Source organism: Macrotis lagotis, chromosome X (assembly GCF_037893015.1).
Source record: "Macrotis lagotis isolate mMagLag1 chromosome X, bilby.v1.9.chrom.fasta, whole genome shotgun sequence".
NCBI classification, from domain to species: domain Eukaryota; kingdom Metazoa; phylum Chordata; class Mammalia; order Peramelemorphia; family Peramelidae; genus Macrotis; species Macrotis lagotis.
Genome location: NC_133666.1, coordinates 295,107,424 through 295,133,928, shown reverse-complemented (window position 1 = coordinate 295,133,928; position 26,505 = coordinate 295,107,424). Strand labels below are relative to the sequence as shown.

General features: G+C 34.8%; 1 protein-coding gene across 10 annotated transcripts in view; it reads left to right on the top strand.

Moving 5' to 3' along the window:
- The window catches only part of NEDD4L (NEDD4 like E3 ubiquitin protein ligase), a 448,524-nt gene extending 424,592 nt beyond the window's left edge, over positions 1-23,932 (top strand). For all 10 annotated transcript variants that reach the window (XM_074207342.1, XM_074207347.1, XM_074207343.1 and 7 more), the window contains 7 exons: positions 1,060-1,133; positions 1,909-1,969; positions 5,761-5,820; positions 7,107-7,214; positions 10,114-10,210; positions 11,133-11,205; positions 18,759-23,932. In XM_074207342.1, the coding sequence (XP_074063443.1) occupies positions 1,060-1,133; positions 1,909-1,969; positions 5,761-5,820; positions 7,107-7,214; positions 10,114-10,210; positions 11,133-11,205; positions 18,759-18,861 (576 nt within the window). In that variant the 3' untranslated portion in view covers positions 18,862-23,932. The remainder of the gene's footprint in view (positions 1-1,059; positions 1,134-1,908; positions 1,970-5,760; positions 5,821-7,106; positions 7,215-10,113; positions 10,211-11,132; positions 11,206-18,758) is intronic.
- The last annotated feature ends 2,573 nt before the right edge of the window (positions 23,933-26,505 follow it).

The window sequence follows — 26,505 nt, the reverse complement described above, 5'->3', positions numbered from 1 at the left end:
ATTCATTGAGTACCTACTAAGTGTTAGACACTACGTTAAGGATAAGATGAAAAGCCCCAGCCTTAGATTGACACTTCCATGCAGGAATTTGAGCCCATCAGATTTGTGACTGTGGTAGCCTGGCACCCCTTTCTATGAGTCTTACCTCATCTCGCATAGCAGGTGCTAGTTTCAAGTGTTTTTGTGACGGCACAGTATGTAGAGCACCAGGTCTAGAGTCAGGAGGACCTGACTTCAAATTTGGCCTCAGATACTTACTAGCTGAGTGACCTTGATCAAGTCACTTAACCCTGATTGCCTTGAATCCAGGGCCATCTCCAGTCATCCTGCTTCATATCTGGCCCCTGGACCTATTCTGGAGGAGAAAGTGGGGTTTTGCAAAGAGTACAAGATCAAGGAAGTCAAGAGACATAGGACCTAGGGTCAGTTCTGTTAATTTGCACAGCATACCCTCACTCAAATCCAATCCATGTGCTTGTCATGGCATCACCTCCCTGATGTGGTCTTAGAATATGAAGGACAAACATCATCATTATCAGAAACTGACATCTCCCCATAGATTTAAGGCACCCACCCATTCAGTATTGTCATGGATAGAACCCTCTCCCACCCTCATCTCCTTTACCCAACAACTAACCTGTTTATTACAAGAAAATGTGTTTTTCTATAGAAAAATAGGTGGTTTTTACACTGAAATATCAACCTTCTATATTCCTGCAATAAATAATGTATTCCTCTTTGTTAAGCAAAGTAAATGCCTTTGCTATGTGCTTAGGAGCTGGGCGTTGCTGCAGCAACCTTTTTTCCCATTCAATAATGCAGTGCATGGTATGATTCAGACTCATAAATAATCATAGGATAATTTGCCTTCAGTGATGACAACTTTAAGTATGAAGGATCTTTAGAATCCAATCTAAAATGCTCATTAGACATTCTAATACATTCCATGTTAATTAATAGATATTCAGAAGACAAGAAACTATATTTTTTTTAAAAATTCAGTAAGAACATATACAATGTAATTTCATGGTAATCTTTTGTTTGTCTTTGAAAATGCAGACATACCAAGTGGACCTGAAGCCGAATGGATCAGAAATCATGGTGACAAATGAAAACAAAAGGGAATATATCGAGTATGTATTCCTCTTTTTTTACATCTTAAATTATCCATAATAACAAGTTTGACATGTGCTACAGACATGAGTTTTATTGCTTCTTATTCAATGACAAGATTTTTGTTTTTCCTTGAGCTCACCCCATGATTAGAATGGTGATTTTGTTTTTTCTGGCTTGAATTTCTCATTTACTTATTTTACTATGAACTAATAGCCATAATGTTTATGCTCAGATCATGAGATGCAATGGAGGATAAGTTGGTTACTAAAGCATGTAATACTTCCTTGGAACACTTACATATTCCTTTGGTCAGTGTTTCTGAATTTTAGAAACCAAGACAGAGAGGGTAACTTTTACAAAGTAGGGTTCTAATGTCATAGCTTAAAGTTTCATTTTTTGCAATTAGATAAGCCTTCACATAAGAAAGCTGCCAACATAAAGTACTGTATTCTCTTAACTCTATTTCTGTTGGTGCTGCAATCCTCTCAGATTCCCAGGCTCAAAAACTCAGTAACTTTGAATTCATGCTTTCTCTACTGCTCTCATAGTCTAATTAGTTCCTAGCAATTTCAGCTTCAACAATGTAATGCTCTTACCTTAATTCATTGGAAAGTATATGAAAAAACCCTTGTACCAAGTACTTCTCCTGGCATTTTGGTGTTTCAAATTAATGCAAAGTAAATTGATAAGGAATTAATTGATTAATAAGGGATTAATGAAGTTATAAATTTAAAAAATAGAAATTAATGATTGTGACAATTTTTTTTAAGCGTCTCATTTTCCTTACATTAGCCTAGTCATCCAGTGGAGATTTGTCAACAGAGTCCAAAAACAAATGAACGCCTTCTTGGAGGTAAGCTACTTTGTTGTCATTTGTTGCTCTTTAGTCATAGTAAAGGGAGGATCTCCCTCCTCAACTCTCCCACCCCGCAATGTGTGTGGTAGGATGGAATTACTCAATAACCCCAAAACTGGGGCAGAAGTGGGAAAGATATCACATAGATCCTTCAGAATTATGCATTTTATGCCCTTTTCTTTTTCTACAAAGAGGATGTAACAATGAGCAATTGGAGAAAGGCATTTGAAAATCTCTATGTTATTTTCCTCTTCATTGAAATTTTGCCATACTGTTTCTCTCATCTTTTTGTATTACTTTCATGCTTTTTTCAGTGAAGATATTTACATAATAATGTTCCTAAAATTTTTCCAATCTTTTTACTAGTCTAGAAGTTTATGCCAATGTAGGACAAAAGTTCACCATTTCTAGATTCTTCTCAAAAGTGATGTGTTCTTCACAGCTTTGAAGTTAAGAAGTGAATGTCATAAATGACATTTTCAGTGATTCTATTGTCACACTGACTATATATTTTCTCCTAGATCTACTTTCTTCATTTACTAACTTCTACTACTAATCTCTATAATCCCTTCATAATCAATTACCCTTTATGATAACGAAACATCACTATAATTATTCTTTTAACTAGATTGTTTTTCTTGTTATTTTTATATCCACCAAGCTTTGGTCCATCTCAGTAGGCTAATCAATTTCTCTGTCCTTCTATGATGCTATCATGTGCTACCTTACCTTAAGGGTCACCATGTCTACCTTAGGGAATCCGAATCAATGATTTTAGAATTGTAGGGAGTGGAATGGTTATTTTTTTATTCTGAATTTAAGAAACACCACCCCATGGATATTACCACATATCTGGGCAGAAAAAGATTATTTATGAAACAATAAATCTTGAATTAATTCAGTTTGTTTTTTAATGTAAACAAATTGAATCTGTTACTTTTAAAGGTTTTTTTCTTTTCTCTATTTTCTTTTATGCATTGTTTAAAATGCTTCAAAAAGTATTCTTAAGTTTCTTCTTTTTTTGTGGGAGGAAGGTGAAAAGAAATACTGATACTAGCTCATTTTGTCTCTCAAATCAGGAAAAATTTTGTATCTAATCTCTGTAACCACTAGACACAGTAAAGCAAAACAAATCTACATATTTGCCATGTCCAAAAAATTTATGCTTCATTTTACACTATGAGCCTTTCATCAGAATGTGTTCTTAAGTAGTACACTTCGTGGTTGGTCCTTTCAATGATTGGAGTTTTTAAATTTTTTTTAAAGTTATTTGTCTTTACATATACAATTGTATATGTTGTTCTCCTAGTTCTGTTTACTTCACTCTACATCAGTTCATGTAAGTCTTGTCAGGTTTCTCTGAAACTGTCATTTCCATCATTTCTTAGGGTATAAACCTAATATTCATTATATTTATATATATATATATATTATATATATATATATATATATATATATATATATATATATATATATATATATATATATCATAATTTGTTTAGCCATTCACCAAATGATGGATACCTCTTTTATTTCTAGTCCTTTGCTATATCAAAAAGCTGCTATAAATATATTTGTTAAGATTGATCCTTTTTTCTTTCTTTGAATTCTTTGGAGAGATAGGCCAAGTAGAAGCATTGCTGGGTCAAAGGATATAGTTGAAAACTGCTTTTCAGAATGGCTGAATCTGTTCACTGTTCCACCAGTGGGGATATCTCCCTGCATATCCTATAACAATTGTCATTTTATTTTCCCTTTTGTCATCTTGGCAAATCTGATAAGTGTAAGATATAACCTCAGGGTTGTTTTAATTTCAGTTTCTCTATTAACAATTTGGAGCATTTTTCATATGTTCATAGTCTTGGATTTATTCCATTGAAAGCTACTTATTCACTGTGCTTACCCTTTGCCCTAGCAATACCATTAGTGGCTGAAAGAGATCAAAGAAAAAGAAAAGGACCCATTTGTACAAAACTATTTAAAACTGCTCTTTGTGAAAATGAGGAGATGCCTACCAATTAGGGAATTACTGAACACATTGTAGTATATAATCATGTTGGAATATTCCTGCATTATAAAAAATGATTAGCAGAATGGTTTCAAAAAACCTGAAAGACCTATGTGAATTGATGGAGAACTGGGACAGCAATATTTTAAGGACAATCTGTGAAAGACTGTTTTGATCAAGACAATGATCCAAGACAGTGTCAAGAAACTCAGGATGAGAAATGGCATCCACCTCTAGAGGAAAAACTGAATTTTGAAGTTTTTTTTTTCACTTTCTTTTTCTTTTTTTTTCGCCTTATGGCTAACATGGAAGTGTATTTTGCATGATTTCATATGTATAATTGATAGTATATTTTTTCCCTTCTCGATGAGTGAGCACAGGATGGGAGGGAAGGAAATTGGACTTCAGAAAATTTTTAAATGATAAAAATAAATGTTTTGAAGAGAGAAAAGGAAAACTTTATATATTTTGACTATTAGGGAATGGCTAAAATTCTTATTTTTCAATCAGTTATCTATCATGGATGTCAGATCTTTACCAGAGAAACTTTTTGCAAATATTTTCCAGTTAATGGTTTTCCTTTTTAACATTAATTGCATTTTTGTTAGAAAACTTTCAAATTTTGCATAATCAAAATTATCCTTTTTATCATCTATGCTCTTCTTTATCCCATGTCTGTTATGAACTCTTCCCTTATCCTTAGATATGATAAATTGTTTTCTTTTTTGTTTCTCTGTTTTCATGATATGACTTTTAATATCTAAGATGTATCTTTTTGGAACTTATGATATGTAGTAGAAGATTTTGATTTTAAATCAGACTAAGGACTTGTGAACTTGTTTTATAAAAATATTTTGATAATCATTTCAATTTAATTGGCTTTCTTTGTAATGCTGTATATATTTAAAACCATTTTGAGAATGATAAGTAGACTTGGTCAGACTGCCAAAAACGTCTGTGTCATACAAAAGCCAGTTAAGATCCTCTGGTCTAATTGTTTATATAGTTTTTCAAAATTTTCACCATCTCAAAATAAGAAGTGGTCTTTTAAGACTTTATCAAATTCTGTGACTTGATAAGTCACAGAAGAAAAAAAACAAATTTTAATTTGTTTTAAACTGACTTAGAAAATTGGCAAAATGCCTAAAAGTAATTAAAATTTATCCCCAGTTTACATGAGAAATAAAGTCTGAGCTGTGGGCAGAAACTCCCAAGAAATTCAGAGATCCAATATCATACATTTTCAAAAATCATATAGCTGCAGTCCTTTAGACCCAAATCTGCCCATCATTCAGTGGTCCTAGAAGAAGTCTGTCTCAAAATTTTGTGATTTTCCTTGACCATTACCCTTTCTTTTATACTACATGACTGCCTTGTTTTGGCTTACTGTACATTGAATTTGTGTTATTTTAAGATATTCTATTCATCATCTGTGTACTTTATGTTCTTAGAACATATTGACTCACTTGAATATATCATGGATATGTTTTAGAATCCATACACTTGTAGTTATCCAATTTAGAGATAATTATCATGGGATATTAAAATTTAAGTAAATAAATCATTCTAAATTCAAGGTTTTTTTAATTTAATTACTTTTAATTTGGGAGAAAAAAGATGACATTTTACAATTGGATTTACATGAATGCTATTACCTCCAAACAAATAACTGGCTTTTAAAAATAATTTTTATTTAATTAAGAACAAAAATCATGTTTCCTCTAAACTTTCCTTTGAGATAAAAAGCTTTTGGTTTATTCTTTTTTGTTTTTTCCTTTAGGGATTCACAGAACTTCTTCCTATTGATTTGATTAAAATTTTTGATGAGAACGAGTTAGAGGTTTGTTGTCTTTTAAATTCTTTATAATTTTTTGAACAGCATATCAGAGGGTTCTTTATTCTTCTACCAACTATACATCTTTCTTTGTTCTAATTTAGAATGTTGTACAAAGAAAGGAAAAGTGAATTATACTGTGCATTGATTTTATTTGGGGAAAATGAGGAGCTGAGTCATGGAAACTTATTAGCTCTCATTTAGCAATATCAGTTAAAGGTGAATGATAATAAAAGGATTTGAAAGCTAAGAAAACCACTATTCTGGATTTGATCATGACCCTGAAAAATCACACAGATGCATACTATATCTAGAAGCAGTATTTCCAACCATTTCCCCAAGTTTAGATGGGGGTCTGTGCCTTTGAGTGATAATCCCTGTTCTGCCACTAACTAGTAATGTGACTTTGTATAAACCACAACTTCAGCTTCCATATGCTTCAGTTTCCTCATATATAAAATTATGGAGTTATTCCTGTCTGGTTCATAAATTACATTAAGACAGTTTCCACTGTCTAAAGAAAGGACCTCAAACTGAAGTGGGCTCACATCTAATGTCTCTCATTTATTGTTAGGCAAAAAAAAATAGGATATCCCTCTCTCTCCCAAACTTCTGGATTCTAATCTTGTCTTGAGTTGTGAGTTTCTCAACAGATTCTTTTAACACATAAAAAGGGATAAAAGCTTCCATTGACTTCGGATTTACAAATTAGAACATTCTCAGTAAGAAATACTGAGGTCAATACCCTCTCTGAAACTTCTAGTCTGAAAGAGGATCAGTGACTTTCCTAGGGCTTATAATCACTATATATCACAGGAGGAACTTGAACCCATATCCTCTTGAATTGAAGGCTAGCCCTCTGTTCACCAAAATCATAGTGCCTTTTGTGGGATCCAAATGGCCATCTATTTGGTTTATTACAGAAAATGTCGATAGAAGCTTTATTCCATTTGTTTTTATGAAAGGGGAATGAATTGGATTATGGCTGTTTTTATTTAAAAAAAAGACAGCAGCCATTTGTATAATAATAGTGGTGATGGGGTGGCTGGATGGCACAGTAGATAGAGCACCAGCCCTGGAGTAAGGAGTACCTGAGTTCAAATTTGGCTTCAGATAGTTAATAATCACCTAGCTGTGTGATTGGGCAAACCATTTAACCCCATTGCCTTGCAAAAAAAAAAAATCTAACAAAAATAATAATAGTGGTGAATAAAAGTAGGTTGAATCATCAGTGTGATTTTTTTCAGTATTCAGACCTTCCATATTTAAACCTGAATTGATTTTCTAAATAGCTGCTGATGTGTGGCCTTGGAGATGTTGATGTTAACGACTGGAGACAACATGCTATTTACAAGAACGGTTACTGCCCAAATCACCCCGTCATTCAGTGGTTCTGGAAGGTAAGTCCCAGTCCCACACTGTGGCCACATTTATTTTGACCGGCTGCTGTACTAACTGTTCTGTCTTTTCTGTACATAGGTTATATTTATCTCTAGTAGGAGTACTTCCTGCTATGCCTTATGCTGTTTTCATTTTAGTATTTATATTTGAAAATTAGGAAAATTCATTTTTAGCTTATTATTGGTACAAAACAAAAAATAGTTAGTTATGCTTAATGGATGGAATTAATTTTATCATTCCTTTAACCAATGAAAAAGTAATAAGAAAGAAAATTTAAAGATGATACTTAATGCTAAGACTATAGAACATTCTTCAACCTTAATACTAGGGAAACTAGATTAAAGAAAAGTTGACTTGCATAAATAACATAAGATATCTTTAATATTATTTCTATTGTCCATCAATACTGCAACAAATATAACGTCTCCTTTCATAACCGAGACTCGAAAATATTTTTATCCTTTTCCAAAATCATTCTTTTCAAAGAATGTCCCTAATTTTCTTAGTCATTTTGCCAAATATTTTGACATTATATTACTTAAGAAATGAGTAATATGAAATATGATTTTATGTGATTTAACTATCTATTTGGAATGGGTAGGGGGAAAGGTGGAGAGATTTCAAAAGCATAATCAACAAAAGGCTATATATTGGCAAAATAAGAAAAAAAAGTAAACCACTCACATTTTTGTTCCTAAATTTTTATTTTCTTTTATTATTTATATTATTAAATGCCAATGGAGACATAGCTAGATGGTATAATTTACAGAGAAACTGCTTGAAATCCCAGTCTTGTGATTAAATGAGGGGTGTAACCATAGTTTTAGATATAAAAAGTTTTTCCTTTCTGTTCTTCTACTATTCTTTTGAATCTAAAACAGAAGTATAAAGATTTCATTTCCTATACTGTGCTTTGTGTTTTGCTCTGACTTAGCATTAGTGATAATGATGATGATGTTTGTCCTTTGTTCTTGAAAAAGACCATGATATCAGGGAGATGATGCCATTAATACAGTGAAGAGAGTAGCACTCCAACAAATGTTTCTATATCTTTCCTATGTTCTATTCTCTCCACCCACACAGCAACCATCCTAGTCCAGGCTTTCATCATCTCTTGCCTAGTCTTTTCCCTACCCTTGACATAACCACTGTAGGGCTTTTCTTTTAATTTTTTAAAAATTATTTGAGTTAAGTGACTTACCCAAGGTCTCACAGCTAGGTAATTATTAAGTGTCTGAGGCTGGATTTGAACTCAAGGGCTGGTGCTCTATCCACTGCGCCACCTAGCTGCCCCCAGAAGGGATTTTCTTAAAATACAGATTTGATCATATTATTCTCCTACTTGATAAACTCTGGTGTCTCCTTATTACCTCTAGGATCAAATTGTAAACACCTCTGTTTGGAATTTAATGCTCTTTAAAAACTGGCCTCATTCTATCTTTCAAGTATTATTTTACTTTATTACACTTTTTTTTTTATATACTCTCTGATTGTTTAAGTCGTTTATGAGTTTTCATGACCCCATTTCGGGAGGGGGGGTTGGTAAATACACTGGAGTGATTTATCATTTCCTTCTCCCACTCATTTTCCAGATGAGGAAACTGAGTCAAACAGCATGAGATGACTAGCTGAGGGCCAAGCACTCTGAACACTATGGCGCCACCTAGCTTCCCTTGAACTCGATTACACATCTTATTACACTTGTGTATTCGCTTCATTGTTATGATTGCTATATTCTCCCATCTTCTTGACTGTTCTTTGTGTTGACTCTCATCTGTACTTAATGTCCTCTCTTTTAGACCTCCACCTCTTGGAATTCCTGGTTTCCTTCGGGAGTCAGGAGTTCAAACACTACCTTTTACAGAAGTTCTTTCTTGGTTCCCTCACTTTCCTCCAATCCCCACTGTTAGCTTATTACTGCTTTCCCAGTATATTATACATACCTGTTGAGGTGAATTTTGTCTTCCCTGTTAGAATGTAAACTCCTTGAGGACAAGGGTTAGTTTGTATTTGCCTTTTTATTCTCAGTTAACTAACACAGAAGGTAGCCCAAAGTCTATGTAAGAATGCATGTTTATTGACTGAGGCTATAGAGATTTTAAAGAATGTCATTCCTTTTATTTTTGTGACCATTGATTATAGCAGGGGTTCTTAGCCTGAGGTCCCTGAACTTATCTTTTTTGCCTTTTTTTAATACTTTAAAGACTATTTCAATGGAATTATATATATATATTATTTTGTATATTTAAAAATATTATTTTTGAGAAGGGGGGCTATAGGCTTCAATAGACTAGCAAAGGGGTATAAGACACACAAAATGTTTAAGGACCCTTTGATTAAAGGATTTCTCAAATAAACTCAGATTTGTACCTTCAGTTTCTGTTGCTGATAAAGTTTATAGAATACCTTGAATTTATAATTGACCTTGGGTGAAGATGGGGACCAGACCACCAGAATCATAAGATTGAGGATGCCATCAATGTTAACTTTTTATATTTAGTATTTTGACTTATTGGTGGACAAAAGAGACATTGTGAAGGGCGGCTAGGTGGTGCAATGGATAAAACACTGGCCCTGGAGACAGGAGGACCTGAGTTCAAATCCGGCCTCAGACACTTAATAATTACCTAGATGTGTGGCAAGCCACTTAACCCCATTGCCTTGCAAAAACCTAAAAAAATTAAAAAAAAGAGAGACATGGTGAATATTTAATCTCCTTCTAAGATTAGAAAGACTGATATTGTGACGGCATTCAAAAATATGCCTCAATTTTCAGACTCAACTGTCTAGATCTTATATTACAATATAAAGAAAATGATTTTTTGAATTTCTAAGTTACAGCAGCATGTGCTGCAGTGCTGCATGGGAGACATAATGACCTTATGTCTCTGTTAATAGGCCGTATTATTGATGGATGCTGAGAAGCGTATCCGGTTACTGCAGTTCGTTACAGGGACATCTCGAGTGCCTATGAATGGATTTGCTGAACTTTATGGTAAGTAAGAGAATATATTAGGTGAAAACTCTTCCTGGTAATCCATGTCAACATATTTTCCAAGATGAAGCTGCCTATGGGTAAATGACGCTTCCTCTTTGTTCTCAAAAATTTTATTTTGTGTAGTTCTCATGAAAATGCATTTCATTATAAAGAAGTCTATATACATTTTAACTTAATAATTCATGCCTTCATGCAAAGTGCCTTGGTTTTGTTATTAATGAAAAGAAACAGAATCACCAGATTTAGGAATTTCCCATGAGACCATGTACTAGAGGAAATGAGTGATTATACCATCTCTAGGAGAATGAGTTTATAATGTATTAAAATCACAAATGATTTTATGGATATTGATGGCTTTATTGCATCTTTTTATTAGAGGTAATATTTAATTTTAATTACTCACTTCCAGCCTGCATATGAGACTTTGGGAAAATGCCATGCTGAAATAATTTAAATTTTATGTTGTTAATTTATTTAAGGATTTTATTTAACCATACATTAAAGAGCATATTGTAACCAAAGAGGCAATCTAAAGAATAGGTATGGAGGCCATATCTTTCTTTTATTTTGTTTTGTTTTTTATAATGCTCTGCTTGTTGTTTTATTTCATTTTATTTATTTATTCTTCAAACTATATGCAATGATAGTTTTCCAAAGTCTTTTTGCAAGGTTTTTTACATTTTTCTCCCTCACTCCTTCCCTTCCCCTGACAGAAATCAATTTCAAATAAGCTATACATATATAACCATGCTAAACATAGATCCCTATTAATCATGTTATATGCTTTTGTTTTTTACCTTGGCCCTAAATAGGCTGATTTTCTCCTCTCTTCTTTCTTTATCATAACATTTTTCACTTTTCAGGTTAATTCTATTATCAATATAATATATGGCAAATTGTATTTTCCTCTTTAATTTAGGTTCAAATGGTCCTCAGCTGTTTACAATAGAGCAATGGGGAAGTCCTGAGAAATTACCCAGAGCTCACACGTGGTAAGTCGGGACCATCAAGTTATGTCCTTGATGAATATACCTACAGTCAGCACCAAATAAGAGAAAATTTTCATTTATGTTAATATCCAGTGGAACCAAGTTGGTGACTAAAACCATGTCAGAAGTATTGACTAAAACGATGACAAAAATATTCCTTACCACAGTCTTTATCATCCCAGAGCATTCTGTACACTTGTTTGTCCTTCTGTACTAGATACCATAGCTTCTCTATAACCATAACAGGAAAACAGCTTCCCTCAAGGAAATAAGGTGTTACAGTTGATAGAGTGCTGACTCTGGACTCAGAAAGACCTGAATTCAAATCTGTTCTCAGAAATTACAAGCTGTGTGTGTGTGTGTGTGTGTGTGTGTGTGTCCAGTCACTTAACCTGTTTGCCTGAAATGTAAAATAGGGATAATAAAACTCTTAGCACAGTGCCTAATGCATAGTTAGTGCTATATATTCTAGTTATTATTATACCAACACTCATAATAGTATCTCTCTAGAATAACTCATAAAATTATCTTTATAATGATTCTTTATAACTTAGACATTCTCTCAAGAAGTTTTTTCTCCACATTCCCTTTCTCTTTCATCTGTATAGTTTCGTACAAACCATCTCCATTTATTCTCCTCTTCTCAGTTTTCCCAAAATAATTCTAGCCCCCCCTGTCAAATTTTAAATATTTCATTTAGATCTTAAAATTATGCCAATAGTAACTAAAACTTCTATAGTTGAGTTTTTCAAAACTGGTGTTATTATAGCTAGGTCTTCTGATATTTCAGGGATACAAACAAAAGAGAGAAGAAATGGTTGAAAATCAAATGTCTGACTTGCTTAGAGTTTCCTGCTATCTTCAATACTCTTAATCTTGAAATGTTGTCATTTCCCCACAATTTTAGACGACAACTGTATTTAGATACATCCTGCTGAGATCACTTCGAATTTTGATTCTGTCATATATCACAGTAGTTATTTTACACTTTATTCATTCCTTGCTCATTTGATAAGCATACCATCTATGTCCTTATCCAAATAATTATTAAATGTGTTCATTGACCAGGACAGAACTAAGGACTGAGTTCTGTACTTTGGAAAACAACCAGGAAACTGTTGAATAAGTATGATCCATTTGTAGTGCAAGAAATAGAATTGGATTAAAAAGATTCATATGAAAATTTGGTTATCTGAAAGTTTTCTAAGAAAAATTCAGAGGTGAAAAGGAAAAAAATAAGAAGCATTCAACAGGTCCCCTGATGTTGGTTCCGTTATTTGTATTTGTAAACAAGGAAAAGGAACCAAGGACAGTAAATAGTTTTTAAAGGAATCTGCATTTGTCGTGTGTGTGTGTGTGTGTGTGTGTGTGTGTGTGTGTGTACATTTTATTGTTATTCAGTCATTTTCCCATCTTATCCAACTCCCATCTGGAGTACTCTTGGCACAGATATTAGTTTGTCATTTTCTTCTCCAGTGGATTATGGCAAACAGGGTTAAGTGACTTGCCTAGAGTCATACAGTTAGTCTGACATGAGATTTGACCTCAGGTTTTCCTGACTCCAGGCCTAGCACTCTATCCATCAAACTGCCTCTTGACTCCAATTTAAAAGAACAAAATCAAGGGTGGCTAGGTGGTGTAGTGGATAGAGCACCGGCCCTGGAGTCAGGGAAACCTGAGTGTGCTGTGTGGCCTTGGGCAAGCCACTTAACCCTATTTGCCTTGCAAAAACGTTAAAAAAGGGAGTGGGGATCATTAAAAGAACAAAATCAAAAGGGATTTGTCTTGCTCTGAAGACCAATAAAAAGACTAAAATTTAAGAATAACTCAAAAGATAAAACTATAACAATTGAAGCAATGCACAAACAGACACACAAACACACAGACACACACACAAACACATTTAACCAATAAGGCAAAGAAAGTAGAGATAGGATAAACATTTTTATTTCAAATCAAAATTATAATTTTTTTTGGCATCAGTTTATGCACATGGTCCTTCTAGTGCTTAACCCTTCTAGCAAGGATATTGATACTGACGGAAGTTATATCAAGGCTCAGCTTTAGAAATTCAGGTGGTATGGTACTCCACAGCTAAAGGTTAGCAGGTTTTGTGAAATTTGGCAAAGGACCTAAAGAGGAAAGGAATGCTAGAGAAGGATTATCAAAATGGCCAGTGTCCAAGTCACCCGGCACCACCCCATGCCTCCAGGCCATCTTTGGCAGAAATAGAACCCAGGAGGGAGCTCAGTAACCCATAATTCAAATACACTATACTAAACAGAATCTGATCTTACAGCTGTTCATCATAGCTCACTCTGTATCAACATAAGTTATGTGAGTTTGGTGTGAGGGGGAACATTATTAGTAACTGGGTCATAGCCTTACCTCCCTATGCAGTCACTCTTCTAATTTCTTTTGGTGGACAAAAAGACAGTGCCTGGACTCTTCAGCTCCACATTCCTGTTCTTCTGATCTAACTTTTACTTCTCCAGCTAATCCCAAATGTAAAACCACTGTGGCTGCTCTTTTTCTAAATACCTGCCCTTGTTATTGCATACTCATTCAATCATTCTGATTCTTCATGACCTCATTTGGGGTTTTCTTGGCAAGGATACTGGAGTGGTTTGCCATTTCCTTCTCCAGAAAACACCTGTCCTGCCCACTCCCTAATCTCATACCAACATATACACAGTGTGTGCTTCCCATAATCCCTGTGTCTATTGGCAGAATACCACAGAGATAGCTCATAGTCTGTCTTTCAAAGGCCTATCAACATCACAGGTCCTAAGGGTACTTGCTGATTCTTCTAAGATACCTCCCTTTGGGACTACCATCAGCTACTATTCATTGCATCAAGAGACAGAGTAAAAGCTCTCTAATATGGTGTCTCCATTTTTCTCCCTTTTCCTCAAATTGCTCCAAGCCCACAATCACTGGCTACAAGGGGAAACAGATATTGGTGCTTCCGAAGGGTTACTTAGAAAGACTTGGAAGTACCTTTAGGACTGCTGCATGTTAATAAGAATTTTGAAAGACAACCAACCCATGAGCTAGCCCTGTGTTTGCTGGCAGAAGATTCAGAAATTGCAGGAAATGTCATATCATTTCCGTGTTGGTGGGGAACTATGGATGTATAATGTTACCTATACAATCAGATATTCTGAACTTTTTTTTCTCTTCAACTTTGTTTCAAGGATGGCTTGATAGCAAAGGGGGAAGGACTGTATAATGAAATGAAGATGATATCCAAAAATCACAAATAATTTTTGTAATTGGAAAAAGTGAATTGGAGAGAAAAGATAAAGACAAGATTTTTTTTTAAAAAAATCAAATCTATAAAAGGCTTCAATGGGTCACTACTTGCTTCTCAGCTGGGATGACAGGAACTGGGCAAGCTGGCTTTTCCCAACTCCACCATCCCTCTAAGCCCTGTAGAAGCTCCCTCTCTGGAATTCAACCTTTTCCAAAAATATTCTGAAAAGGAGGAGCAGGGTGGAAAGAGCTGAGGTTCCTGGATGGTTCCCATGAGGTAGTTATTGTTGGTGCTCCTGAAGAAGGAATGGGGTTAATGGAAAGAAGCTGTTCATGGGGTCACAAAGGCAACAAGGCTATTTTTGACTTTGGGGACTGTGGGGGAAATGGAGTCTCTGGGATTGCCCTGAATACTTGAGCATAGGTAACTCCTGAGATTAGGGACTAGAAGTCTTGGGTGGTATCCTCATTGATTTTTGTAGAATGGTGGGTTTCCCCTAGCTTGTTTTACAGAAGGAAATCCAGACCATGATGAGATAGTGTCAGAAGAGTTAAGAGGAAGTATATGTGATGAATAGTGTAGGATTTAGGTCTCAAGAAGATTCACCATGGGAATAATTGCAGGTGGGCATGAGATCCTGGTTGAAGTCATATGGGTAAGGATGATATTGGCCCTATAGGAGATAAGGGTGAGAAAGAAGAGTCTTGGATATCTTAAGTACTTAGAGAAGTATAAAGCACCATATAAATACAAATGTGGTATTAAAGAGGTTTATGGTTGAATTTTATAAAGTTTTTCAATTATATCTCCCCTCCCTGACATTAGTCTTATTGCCTGGCTTTGCATTCTCACCCTTTAGAAAGTGTATATAATGATCTTTCTGAAACCCTGAATAAGCCTAGCTGCATCATGCCTAGACACCTGCTCAGCTGCAATTCAGCCCTTGTTTACTTGTGCTGAGAGATCAAAGCTGAAGTCTTGGACCATGTGGTTTAAGAGCATGATTTGAAATCAAAGATTCAATAAAAGTTCTTGTGAAATTGTATTTGTTAAAATAAAAATATAAAGGATTTCCCTTACACAGTTGTCCAACTATTATGTAAGTCCTCTCACCCTTTCAAAGAGAAGGAAATGGTGTCTAAGTAATTCTTTGTCCTTCAAAACTTGAAAGTATCCAACCCCAGATCATGTGGAGCAGTAGTGACTGGTATTGCTTTTTAACCCTGACATTTATTTTAGAGGTCTGTATCAGCCCTCTTTGGTCATCAGAATCAAACCCAAAAATTATTTATTGCAATAATAGCTTAAGTGTAAAAAGACAACTAGGATCAATGTGATCATTAAGTTTACATAAAACTCTTAACTTTTCAAAACCTTGAATCTTGTTTTCCATTTCCACCATGCTTCAGTCTTTATCAGAGACTTGCAGGTGAGCATGATCTCAGATGTAGTTCTATGTGTAACACTAGAGGGCAGGGGCTACAAGTCTTGGGTGGTATCTTCATTGTCCTTAGTAGAATGGTGGGTTTCCCCAGCTTGTTCAGATCTGTTTCAGAAGGAAGTCCAGACCATTTTGAGGTAGTGCCAGAAGAGATAAGAGGAAGTCTATGTCCATCCAGGACTTACTTAGGCTTACTTAGGAACAGCAAAGTTAAAATATTCATACTCCATTTGACTCCAGTCAGGGACTAACCCAACTGACCCAACTTGTTTTATTCTCTTGGAAATAATTTAGCTAAGACAATGGAAAAAATAATCAGCTTGAGAGTAATCAGACTTGAGTTAGAATTCTGACTCTGCTACTTACTGCTTGTGTAATCCTACACTAGACATTTAGTTGCTTGGATCCACAGGTTATGACCCCCTAGCTCCAGAACAAGAAATGAGTAAAACTAATTGATTTTTTTTCCCATCCAAACTAAAACTAGTGCAAGTTACTAAAAATAGGGGGACTATTTGGTGGTTATAAATGAATCTTGCTAGTTTTTTCACTAAGATTGATGGGCAGTTTTGCCTTTAATCTGGACTCTGATTATACATATTTGCATAAAACTTTGTTTTGTAAGGTAGATGGCGGGAAAAAAAGTCCATTAACTGCTTCATAGCAATAATTCCAAAATTAAAAATTATTTAGAACTGATTTTCCTTACAGTATTATAGTATACAAGATTGTAACTTTCAAAGAAAAAAAATCTGATCTAATACCTACTGTCAGCATACTTCATTTAATTTGAGTGACAAAGGGAAATGGAGCTATTTCATTCTTCGTTGTATTTTTATTCTAACTCTTAGTCACCTTTGTTGAATCTCTAATATTCAAGAGGGCATTATTTACCTTTTTTGAAACCAGAAAGCTGATTTCCTGGGAATTTAAAAATGAAATCTATTAATTACATGTTAGAAATTCTGAATACAGTTTAATTCTTTTAAAAATTGTTCCATAGTTGTTGGTTAAGATAAATAGGTAGCTGCAAATACTTCACTGGGTGTCTTAATTGATTAGGATTATTATTGAAAAGAACTATTCAGTTTAATTAATTGGAATAATTCTAGATAATATCCTATGTTACTGCTTTGTTTGGTTCTCCAAACATTCAGGTAAAATTTCCAGAGCTTATTTCAAACTATTAATGAAAACATATTAACTTAGCTTATTAGTCACTTGTGAACATAAGAACATAAAATATGCCATATATGTTTCATCCAGGCCAGAATTCTGTCTGTTCTAATAGAAGTAAAGGGTTTATTTGCTATTGTTAATGTTGACATTTAGAGATGTCTTCATAAAAGCACTATATTTTTTCTGGTTTTCATTATGAATCTATCTCTCATGAAGATAAAGAGGGCAATAAAAAGATAATTTATTGCTGACTTAAGCTTGCCAAGCATCTTGTATGACATATATTTCACATTTTCAAAAAAGTTGGTTTGATATACTTTTTCAGATTTGCATTATGTAATACATCTCATTTGAGACATGGCATATGACATGATAATGATTGAAGCTATGTGCCTATTCCCTCATGGAAATACTTGGCTATAGAGCCATAGAACCCCATTCATCCCTCCCATATTCTGATGGTCCACTAAAGCTGCATAGCCTCCCATGTCCCCCTATGGAGACATGACATGAATAGTATTGAAAATTAGATTGTGAACTGCTTGAGGGATTTGATTCTATCTTACTTTGTAGCTCTAACACCCAGCACGTTGCCCAGCACATAGAAGACCTGACTTGAAAAGATAACACATGTTAATTTGACATGATTTCAACTCAATATACTATCCCAGTACAGAGATACACATATTAGAAATATACATACACACATATGTCTACAGAGAGAAAGTTTGGAAAATCTCATGTGGCTTCTTTTTTTTTTTTTTGCAAGGCAGTAGGGTTAAGTGGCTTGCCCATGTCACACAGCTAGTTAATTATTAAGTGTCTGAAGCTGGATTTGAACTCAGGTACTCCTGACTCCAGGGCCAGTGCTCTATCCACTGAACTACCTAGCTGCCGTCTCATGTGGCTTCTTATAGAAAGTTTATATTGAAGAATGCACTTGAGACAAAATGATTTGCAATGCAATAAAACTGCCTAGAATTAACACTTCAGGGTAAGAAAAGCTTTACTAAATCCTCTCATCTTTCAAGTCAGTGACATTCAGTAAAAAAGGACTATTAAAGCATCATGTGTTTGCCTAATTTTTGGAATTCTAAATACTGACAAAAAAACTCCCTTTTAACTTGTATTCATATTTTTTGTGTTTGAATTATAAAGGCTATAATTTTAGGGTTTGTGAAGTAGTCTAACTTTTTATATTTCCTTTTTTCACTAAAATTGTTCCAGGGATCAAATATTAGCATAGATGAACGGTGCTACAAACATATCAGAGTGTTATTTGTATATAATTTATATTTACCTCTAAAGATTTATGTAGACAGATGGTCAGTATGACCAGATCCCAACAACATCATGAGCCTTCCTCCTCATCTGAAAAAGAATCTTGGTGTGGGTATGGCAGACAGTTACTAGAAATAGAGAATAAAAAGGGAAAGAAAAATCTCAAATGGCAGGAGGGGAAATTAATCAATTAATACATATTATGAGCTTGATAGTACTATCACTCAAGGAGCTTCCACTCTGACATGGGGAAGGGGAAGTCATCCCTATGGCCATTGCCCTTTCTTAGATGGTGGTTTCTTCATAATAAAATAAGATAGAGTGGTATGAATCACGAACTTACAGGTCCCAATGACTGGTTACCATTTTACCCATACATCTTTGTTGTTACCTTTTCAGCTTTAATCGCCTTGACTTACCTCCATATGAAACTTTTGAAGATTTAAGAGAGAAACTTCTCATGGCCGTTGAAAATGCTCAAGGATTTGAAGGAGTGGATTAGGCAGCTGCTACTTTTTGGTTGTTGTTCGTCAAGCAAGTTCTTCTTGCTCTTTTGCATTTGCCTAATGGACACATAAGCCACAATGGCAGAACAGTTGCACAAAGTTGGTTTCTGGAGCAAACTCTTCGACAATGCAGTTGCCTAAGGGCAGAAGTTGGAACTCTAGCCCAAGGATAGTATTTCTGCATTTTCCACCACAAATTATCAACTGGTTGATGTGTACACTAATTACATTTCAGGAGGACTTGTTCTATTTATGTTGGGCCTCTGTAGGCAAAGCCCTTAATAAATATTTTACATACTTTCTAATGACAATGAATGGAATTAATCACTCTACAGGTATAGTATTACAACTCATGTTTACTTTTAAAAGTGATTTAGACCTATTTTCAGATTTTATTTCATTACAATTAAAGATATACTTGGAAAAATGAGCATTTTTTTGTATCTGAATTTCCTACCAGACTTAATGTCAGTGACATTTTTATTTTTTAAGTGCATTGAAATCTCTCCTTGCCCCTCCATATTCAAAATAGAGACCTAATATTTGCCCCAAAATGATCCCCAAAGATATTTAGAGAATTTCGGACAAGTCATAGAGATAATGATAACTTTCCACACCCAGAAAGGCTAAGCACTGACTGGAGATTACATTTTTGTACAAATTTAGCATCATAGCTGCAAGACAAGAAAGAATCATGACATAGCATGAAAAATTTTGTGTTGACTTAAAGGAATCACAGCATTGTTCCTTGGTAGCTATTCCAAATAATAGAATCCATTTTGAGTCAGGGGAAGACTAGCATTTCTTGTAAGAGAACCTTCTTACCCCTGCCTCCTTCCTAATGTACAGTGATGCTTTTAGGATTTTTCCTCTTTACTGTTCTCTGTAGTAGAGGCATTTTGAATGAAACCTGGCTCTGTGATGGATTTGAATTTGTGGAAAAGCTAATTTGTTTTTGTCTCCTATTTGTATGCATTTGCTAATGGTCACTAAATAACCACTTTTGTTCTGACTGCACCAATTTTGAAGGCACTTTATGTACTACATAGAATTCATATCTGTTTTTTTTAATCATAAACGTTTTAATGTGATGATTCCTTCTCATTGCACATGTCTATCAATTGTGAATTTGGCGGCTGCTGATGTATAAAACCCTGATGTCAAACTGAGCCCACAGTCCTCTTCTCACCAATTGTGATTTTTTTATACAATCACAAAGATTTATTTAATATACATGTTATCTAACCAAGTTTTGTTACCTATGACATATTGCATGCTTAAAAACTATATAATGCCTGAGTTGTATCTATTGTGTGATAGATTAAAGGTAAAAGAGGAGACTGGTTATTTGATCCACTTAAGTTGTTAATCTAGTAATAGAATCGGCTTGAGGGTATTTATTTGTTGAAATTATTTGATTACTGTCAGCTTTGCCCATGTGGCTGAGCAGTTCTTGTTCTTGAGAGAATTCTGCTATAGTCACAGAATTAACTGTGGCCCCTCAGTACTGGTGAAATAATTTTTAACCTTTATTTTCCACTGAACTTCCCTCTAATTCTTGGTCTTGCCCTTTCAGTTATTTGTTGCCCACAGGGAATGGGGCAAAGATGTATGACTTCATGGGTTTTGTATTTATTAAGGGCAAGACAGAGATAATGATCCCTAATGCAATGACATCATGACACCCAGAAAATATTGTCTTGCCAAGTTCTGCAAGGCTTGAGAAAGCATATATGCAGTCATAACAGTCCAGAGCACAGTTCCCAGATTTCTGCAACAGAAAAGCATTGAGTCCACATTGGCCTTTATCTAAAGAGAAAAAAACTCAAAAAAAACCAACATTCCGAGTAATTCACAAGTAGACAATCTGTGGCTTTCTTAATCAATTGGTGAGAAACTTGTGTATTTCCTTTTTCCATAGTAGATCTGCCTAATATCTCACTAAGTTGGTGAAAATTCCTTTTGTGCAACTGCCTTATTGCAAAATTAATTTTATTTTAAGATTTAATCCAAAGGCTGAATTGTGTATTAGTTGCTTTTTGGGAGCTATTACACAACTACGGTGCTGTATAATTGACCTTTTCCAAGAACCTGGATTTCTTTTGTTATTGTTTAACTCTGATTGCTTTTTAAAAGGGTGGATAACCACAGATGGATAAGCAAGGTATTAAGAGAAGAAAAACAATTTTATTCTCGTGAGATAATTTGTAAGCTTCTAAAAGGTAAATTAAGAATAGGAACTCCAAAAGACATTGATATCCATACCATAACAAATTTTTAGAAGGCACAAATTGGATAAGAGAAAAATTCACTTTAACTTTTTCTAATAATAAAATACTTGGGTTAATTTGAATGACATTTTATCAAACCAGGTTCTCTGAATCTCCAAAGGCTTCCATATTTCACTTCTCTGTAATAGTTTCATATCTTGGTTTTCTTAATCCCATTCTTGTAATCTTCAAGATGTAATCTCAAAAAACAGTGAAGAAAATTTGTTGCATGTAAAGTAGATTCTTTAGTCAAAACTCTACATTCAAGTCCACTGTCTATATGGCATTATTTGTAAAGAAATTCTGTGCTTCCTATTCACAGATTGTCCTTAGCAGCAAACTTGACTTAGCTGCCCATAGTCTTTACAGTCACTCTTTGTCCCCAAATCTGAGAAATCACTTGATTCCAAGTTTCTCAAGCTTTCAACAGAAGGCATAGGTCTTGAAGAGACAATCTTCCAGAAGGTGTTGCAGGTTAAGGAATTTACTCCAAAGTATATATACTGATTTTTGATGCTTCTTTAGCATCAGTTACCATGGCTGTCCTATAAAGTAGTTTGGTATTTCCATTCTTGATCTCTGTAGACCTGATTGAGAAGTTTGGAATTTCCTTTTGCCCTGGGATCAGCTTAGAAGTGTCAATTTTTAAATGTAGTGATGATTCTAGGACTGGAAAGATGATGAGGTATTTGCTCCATTTCAAGCTGTATTCAATATCAGTGCCTTTTTATTTTATTTTTCACTTTAAATTCTATGTTCTGATTCATTTGCCTTGATTTATAATTTGTAGTTAGATCCACCCTTCTTCCCTTATAATTCACTGAAGAGTAAAGTCTTCATTTAATGTATTTTTTAAAGGACCTTTATTGTTAACTGGTACCTGAAATTTTTCTCTAGGTAGTCATATGATCACTAATGTAAGTAAAACTATTCCTCTATTTTAGGGCACCAGGGTAGATTATAGTAAGTGATAAGTAAAAGTCCAAACCATTCTCCATATCTTACATCCTCCACTATGGTGTCTGTCATTTGTACTACTAATCTTGGGTGTTTGCAGATCCAAAATGCCAGAGAGTCAAGTCATTATATATCTTAAATATCATTTATGGCAATTCCAGGTTTCTATCTGTACTAGGAGAATGTTTAAGAGTTGAAACTAGTATTTTTCAGAAGTTCTTATTTAGCTTGCCATTGAATTTAAAATTAAACAGAAAACACAATCCATTTGGTTAGCCAGTTATAAGTTTGTCACCACCCTGCAGATAGCTCTCTTTCTTTTTTCTACTCTCAGGCTCTTACTTCTCCTAATCCCACATGCTGATCCTGAAGGGGACAAATGTGGGATGCTATCTTCCATTTTCTGACAAGCCAGTAGAGGATGCTGCAGTACAGAGTAATTTCCTAGTACACCTCCCTCACTCATCCCCAGGCAAAGTGCACTACCTCTGTCAAATACAGGTCTTTTACCTGTATCCTGACATGGAAGTTGTGTCAAAACTGCCAACTTCAGGCCTGAGGTGTTCAAACAAAAAGAAGTTAAAAACAACCCTTTTCAACTCCTTTGTAGTTTAGATTTTAAAATGGGAAGAAAAATGTGATATACTTTGGACCACTTTTTTAAAAAATTTATATATAAGCCTTAACTTACATTGTATATATGCATACACATGCACTCACAGACATTCACACACGCACATACACACACACACAGAGAACAGAGTGTTTTCAGTGTAAGAGAAAAATGCTGTAGATGAGCTTGTATAACATTTTATAAGGGGGAAAAAAAGATGTTTCTGTTTGTATGAAATTTTGCAAGAAAACCTCATCAGACATCTTTATTTAAAGATGTTTCACTCAAAGTAATGCATGTTTAAAATGCATGGGGATTTTTTTTTAACTTTGGTTTGGAATAACAACTGGAATCTAATCACATTATATTGTCTGCAGACCTGTAATACTGCATTCTCTACTTTATATCAGTGTTACTAAGCCGCCACCACCAACCATAGCCTTGTGTCAGCATACATTTTTATTCTTATAAGCCATTTTGCGCCTTTTAGTCAGACTAATTTTCACTTAGGATGTCATGTTTTCCTTCATGTTAACCTCATCATATTTCAATCTTCCCTTTATTACTATGTATGTAATATTTATATACATATATATACAACATATGCTATCAAAATATATATGTATATATTTATATAGCATTTTTTACATCTTCCTTGACTAATCTAGTTTCAAAGGGGAGTGAGAGTTTGGTCTCTACATTTTTCTCCAAGTCTAACCCTGTAAAATACCAACCTCCAAGCCTGAGCAAATCATAAGAAAGTGATAATGATTTGCTATCTTTTGTGAACCAAGGAATTCAGATTAAACATGAATGAACAGTGACTTCTAAAGTGAAAAAAGTTTCAAACATTCCAGGTGAAATCCCATTTCATAACTTTTTATTGTTAAAAGAAAAAACCTCCTAATATGAAGCTAATATTTGATACAGTGGTAAACACTTAACTACCTTGATTTTATTTGTTTGTTTTTAAAAACAACTTATAAAGAATGCTCATTTTCACAATCAGAATAGCTTTAAAAGTACAGTTGAATTTGATACACAATAGGAAAAGTTTTGTTCAAGAACAAAACCATCTTTTCCATTTATTTTCTTAAGAGAATTGAAGGGAAATGTAGATTGTTTGTTGTCCTGACAGCAGAAAAAGATCAATGTGACACAATGAAGTTGTTGTAATGAAATGATGCAACTTGTCAAATATTTAATAAAGAATTATGGAAGCTGAAACATTTTATGCTTCAAATATATGATTTCTTTGATTGCAAGAGTATTTTTTAATGCATTGCACCAGAGGGTTTTTAACTGCCAACAGCAATGTATGAGATAAACCTGCCACCCCCCCCCCCACCCCACCATCATTCATCTCTCCCAAAAATGTCGCTGGAACACCTGTTAATAATGCTTTCCTAAATAATTCCCTGATCCCCCCTTAGTCACAACTAATTTGATGGAGCTGGACATTTAAGACATTGGTCTCTTACTTCTAGGTGCCAGGACCCTTTGCTGGGACCACCTGTTGAACTTCTGATCAGTCTTTATTGATAAGCCTTTCCTAACTGATCCCTGGTCATTAGGAAGAGGAACCCCTACTCCAGTCCAGCAAAACAAGAAGTCAGTCCCCTGATTAACTCTACACAACAATTTGGTTTAATGAGGGTACAAGCTTCTGAAGAGTAATATGGTATTTTATTTTTCCTTCCCCTCCTAAAGACTCAACTATCTAATCCCACTCCTAAAAAGGAATGACCTTGGAATTTCTCCTTAATTACTTAACTATCTTTTCTTTATTATATTATAAGGATGTGTGAGGATTTGTGTAATAAATGGAACTGTGTTTCTTTTACTCACTCATAATCCCAAACTCCTCTAAGCTTTTTGCTGTGGGGCAGTAGACCCTTTGCTTTTTAATGTCCTTGTTTATGCCATCTCTTCCTTTCCATGTCCCCTTTCAGAGGCTATTGGACATAACTGACTATGTGCTTAGTCCCCCTCGGATTTCTCTGAATCTTCTAGCCAGTGTTTTTTAAATGATAATACTCTTCCTCTAATTTTTAAATTTAAAGTTTAATTGAAAAAGAGAGATAGTATCCAAAAAAAGAACCACCAGAGTATATCCAATTTAGTCCCCTTTCTCTGGGCTCAAACTTAAACAGACAAATTTTATTCCCTGTTTTTGCATTTCTCCCACACTTTTGGCATCATAGAGCTGGAAGTGGTCATTGTGTCATGACCTCTTATTTTGGAACTGAGACCCAGAAAGATTAAGTGACTTTCCTGACTAAGCATTTGCAGTCTTTATGACTCTGCTGATACACTATCTGCTACCTTAGTGTAATAGGAAATAATGGAAATTTTTTAATTCAACAAATAATTCAAACTATGTGCAAAGTTTTATGCTAAGTATTGGGGATACAAAGGTGGAATACTGACTGATCTCAAGGAACTTGTAATTTAATGATATAAGAAAAGAGATAAATTACTAATGATGCAAGAAAGAAGGTAGAAAGCACAGAGATTCAAAATGCTTTAAGAAGGAAAAAAAATATATTCCGATGAGGATGGGATAGAATTAAGGATATCTAAATGAGAACAAAGTACATGTATAATGAGGGAAGAAGGTTCAGCAATCAAAAGCTGAGGATCAAGTCAATAGAAAGAAGAGTAGTCTTATCAGGGATATCCAGTATCCAAAGAGGCATTGTATAAGAGGAATCTGATAAGCTAGAATGTGTACAAAGGTTGGCAACCAGAATACTGAAGGGTCCTTTTGAACTTTAAAATGTTGCTGAAGGGATTAAGAATGTTTATCCTGGAAAAGAGAAGACCCATCTTTGTGTGGGGGATTGGGGGGAGGGGAGTAAGGTAACTTTCCAATACAGCAAGACCTATCATGTGGAAGAAGGATATTTGGCTCCAGGGAGCAAAATCTAGAGAATTTGGTGGAAGTTATAAATAAAAATAAATAAATTGAGACCTGAGGTCAACAAAAACAGCCCTCAAATTATATTTATCCAAAGTGGAATTAGCCACCTCAAGAAGTGGTATTTTCCCATCTATTAGAGGTCTTCAAGAAGAGGTTGGTTGCTCATCTGTCAAATATGTTGAGGGATAAAGTGTAGTTTGTACTACTTAACCACAAAGACTCCTTCCAAATAGGAAAATGGTAGGTAAGCTACATCCACATGGTGAAGGGCATTGAAAATCAGACTTAGGAGCTGATATTTCATTTCCTAAGCATCAGAGAGAATCACTTGAGGTCCTTGAATAGTAAAATAATGAGATAATACATTAGGATAATTATTACATGGACAACCATACAAAAAATAAATTGAAGAATCAATAGATCAGAGGTAGGAAAATCAGTGAAGCAGATTTTAAAAGTCTTCCTAGGGGTGGCTAGGTGGCGCAGTGGATAGAGCACTGGCCCTGGAGTCAGGAGTACCTGAATTCAAATCCAGCCTCAGACACTTAATAATTACCTATCTGTTGTGGCCTTGGGCAAGTCACTTAACCCCATTGCCTTGCAAAATCCTAAAAACAAAACAAAGGAAAAAGTCTTCCTATGGGGGGGGTGGCATCTAGGTGGCACAGTGGATAGAACACTGACCCTGGAGTCAGGAGGACCTGGGTTCGGAAGCGGCCTGAGACATTTAACAATTGCCTAGTTGTGTGACCTTGGGCAAGTCATGCTTAACCCCATTCCCTTAAATTAAAAAAAAATTTTTTTTAAAGTCTTCCTATCAGTAATCACAGTAGACTTCCTAGTCTTATCCTCCTTGACTCCTTTTATGGGATTAAGT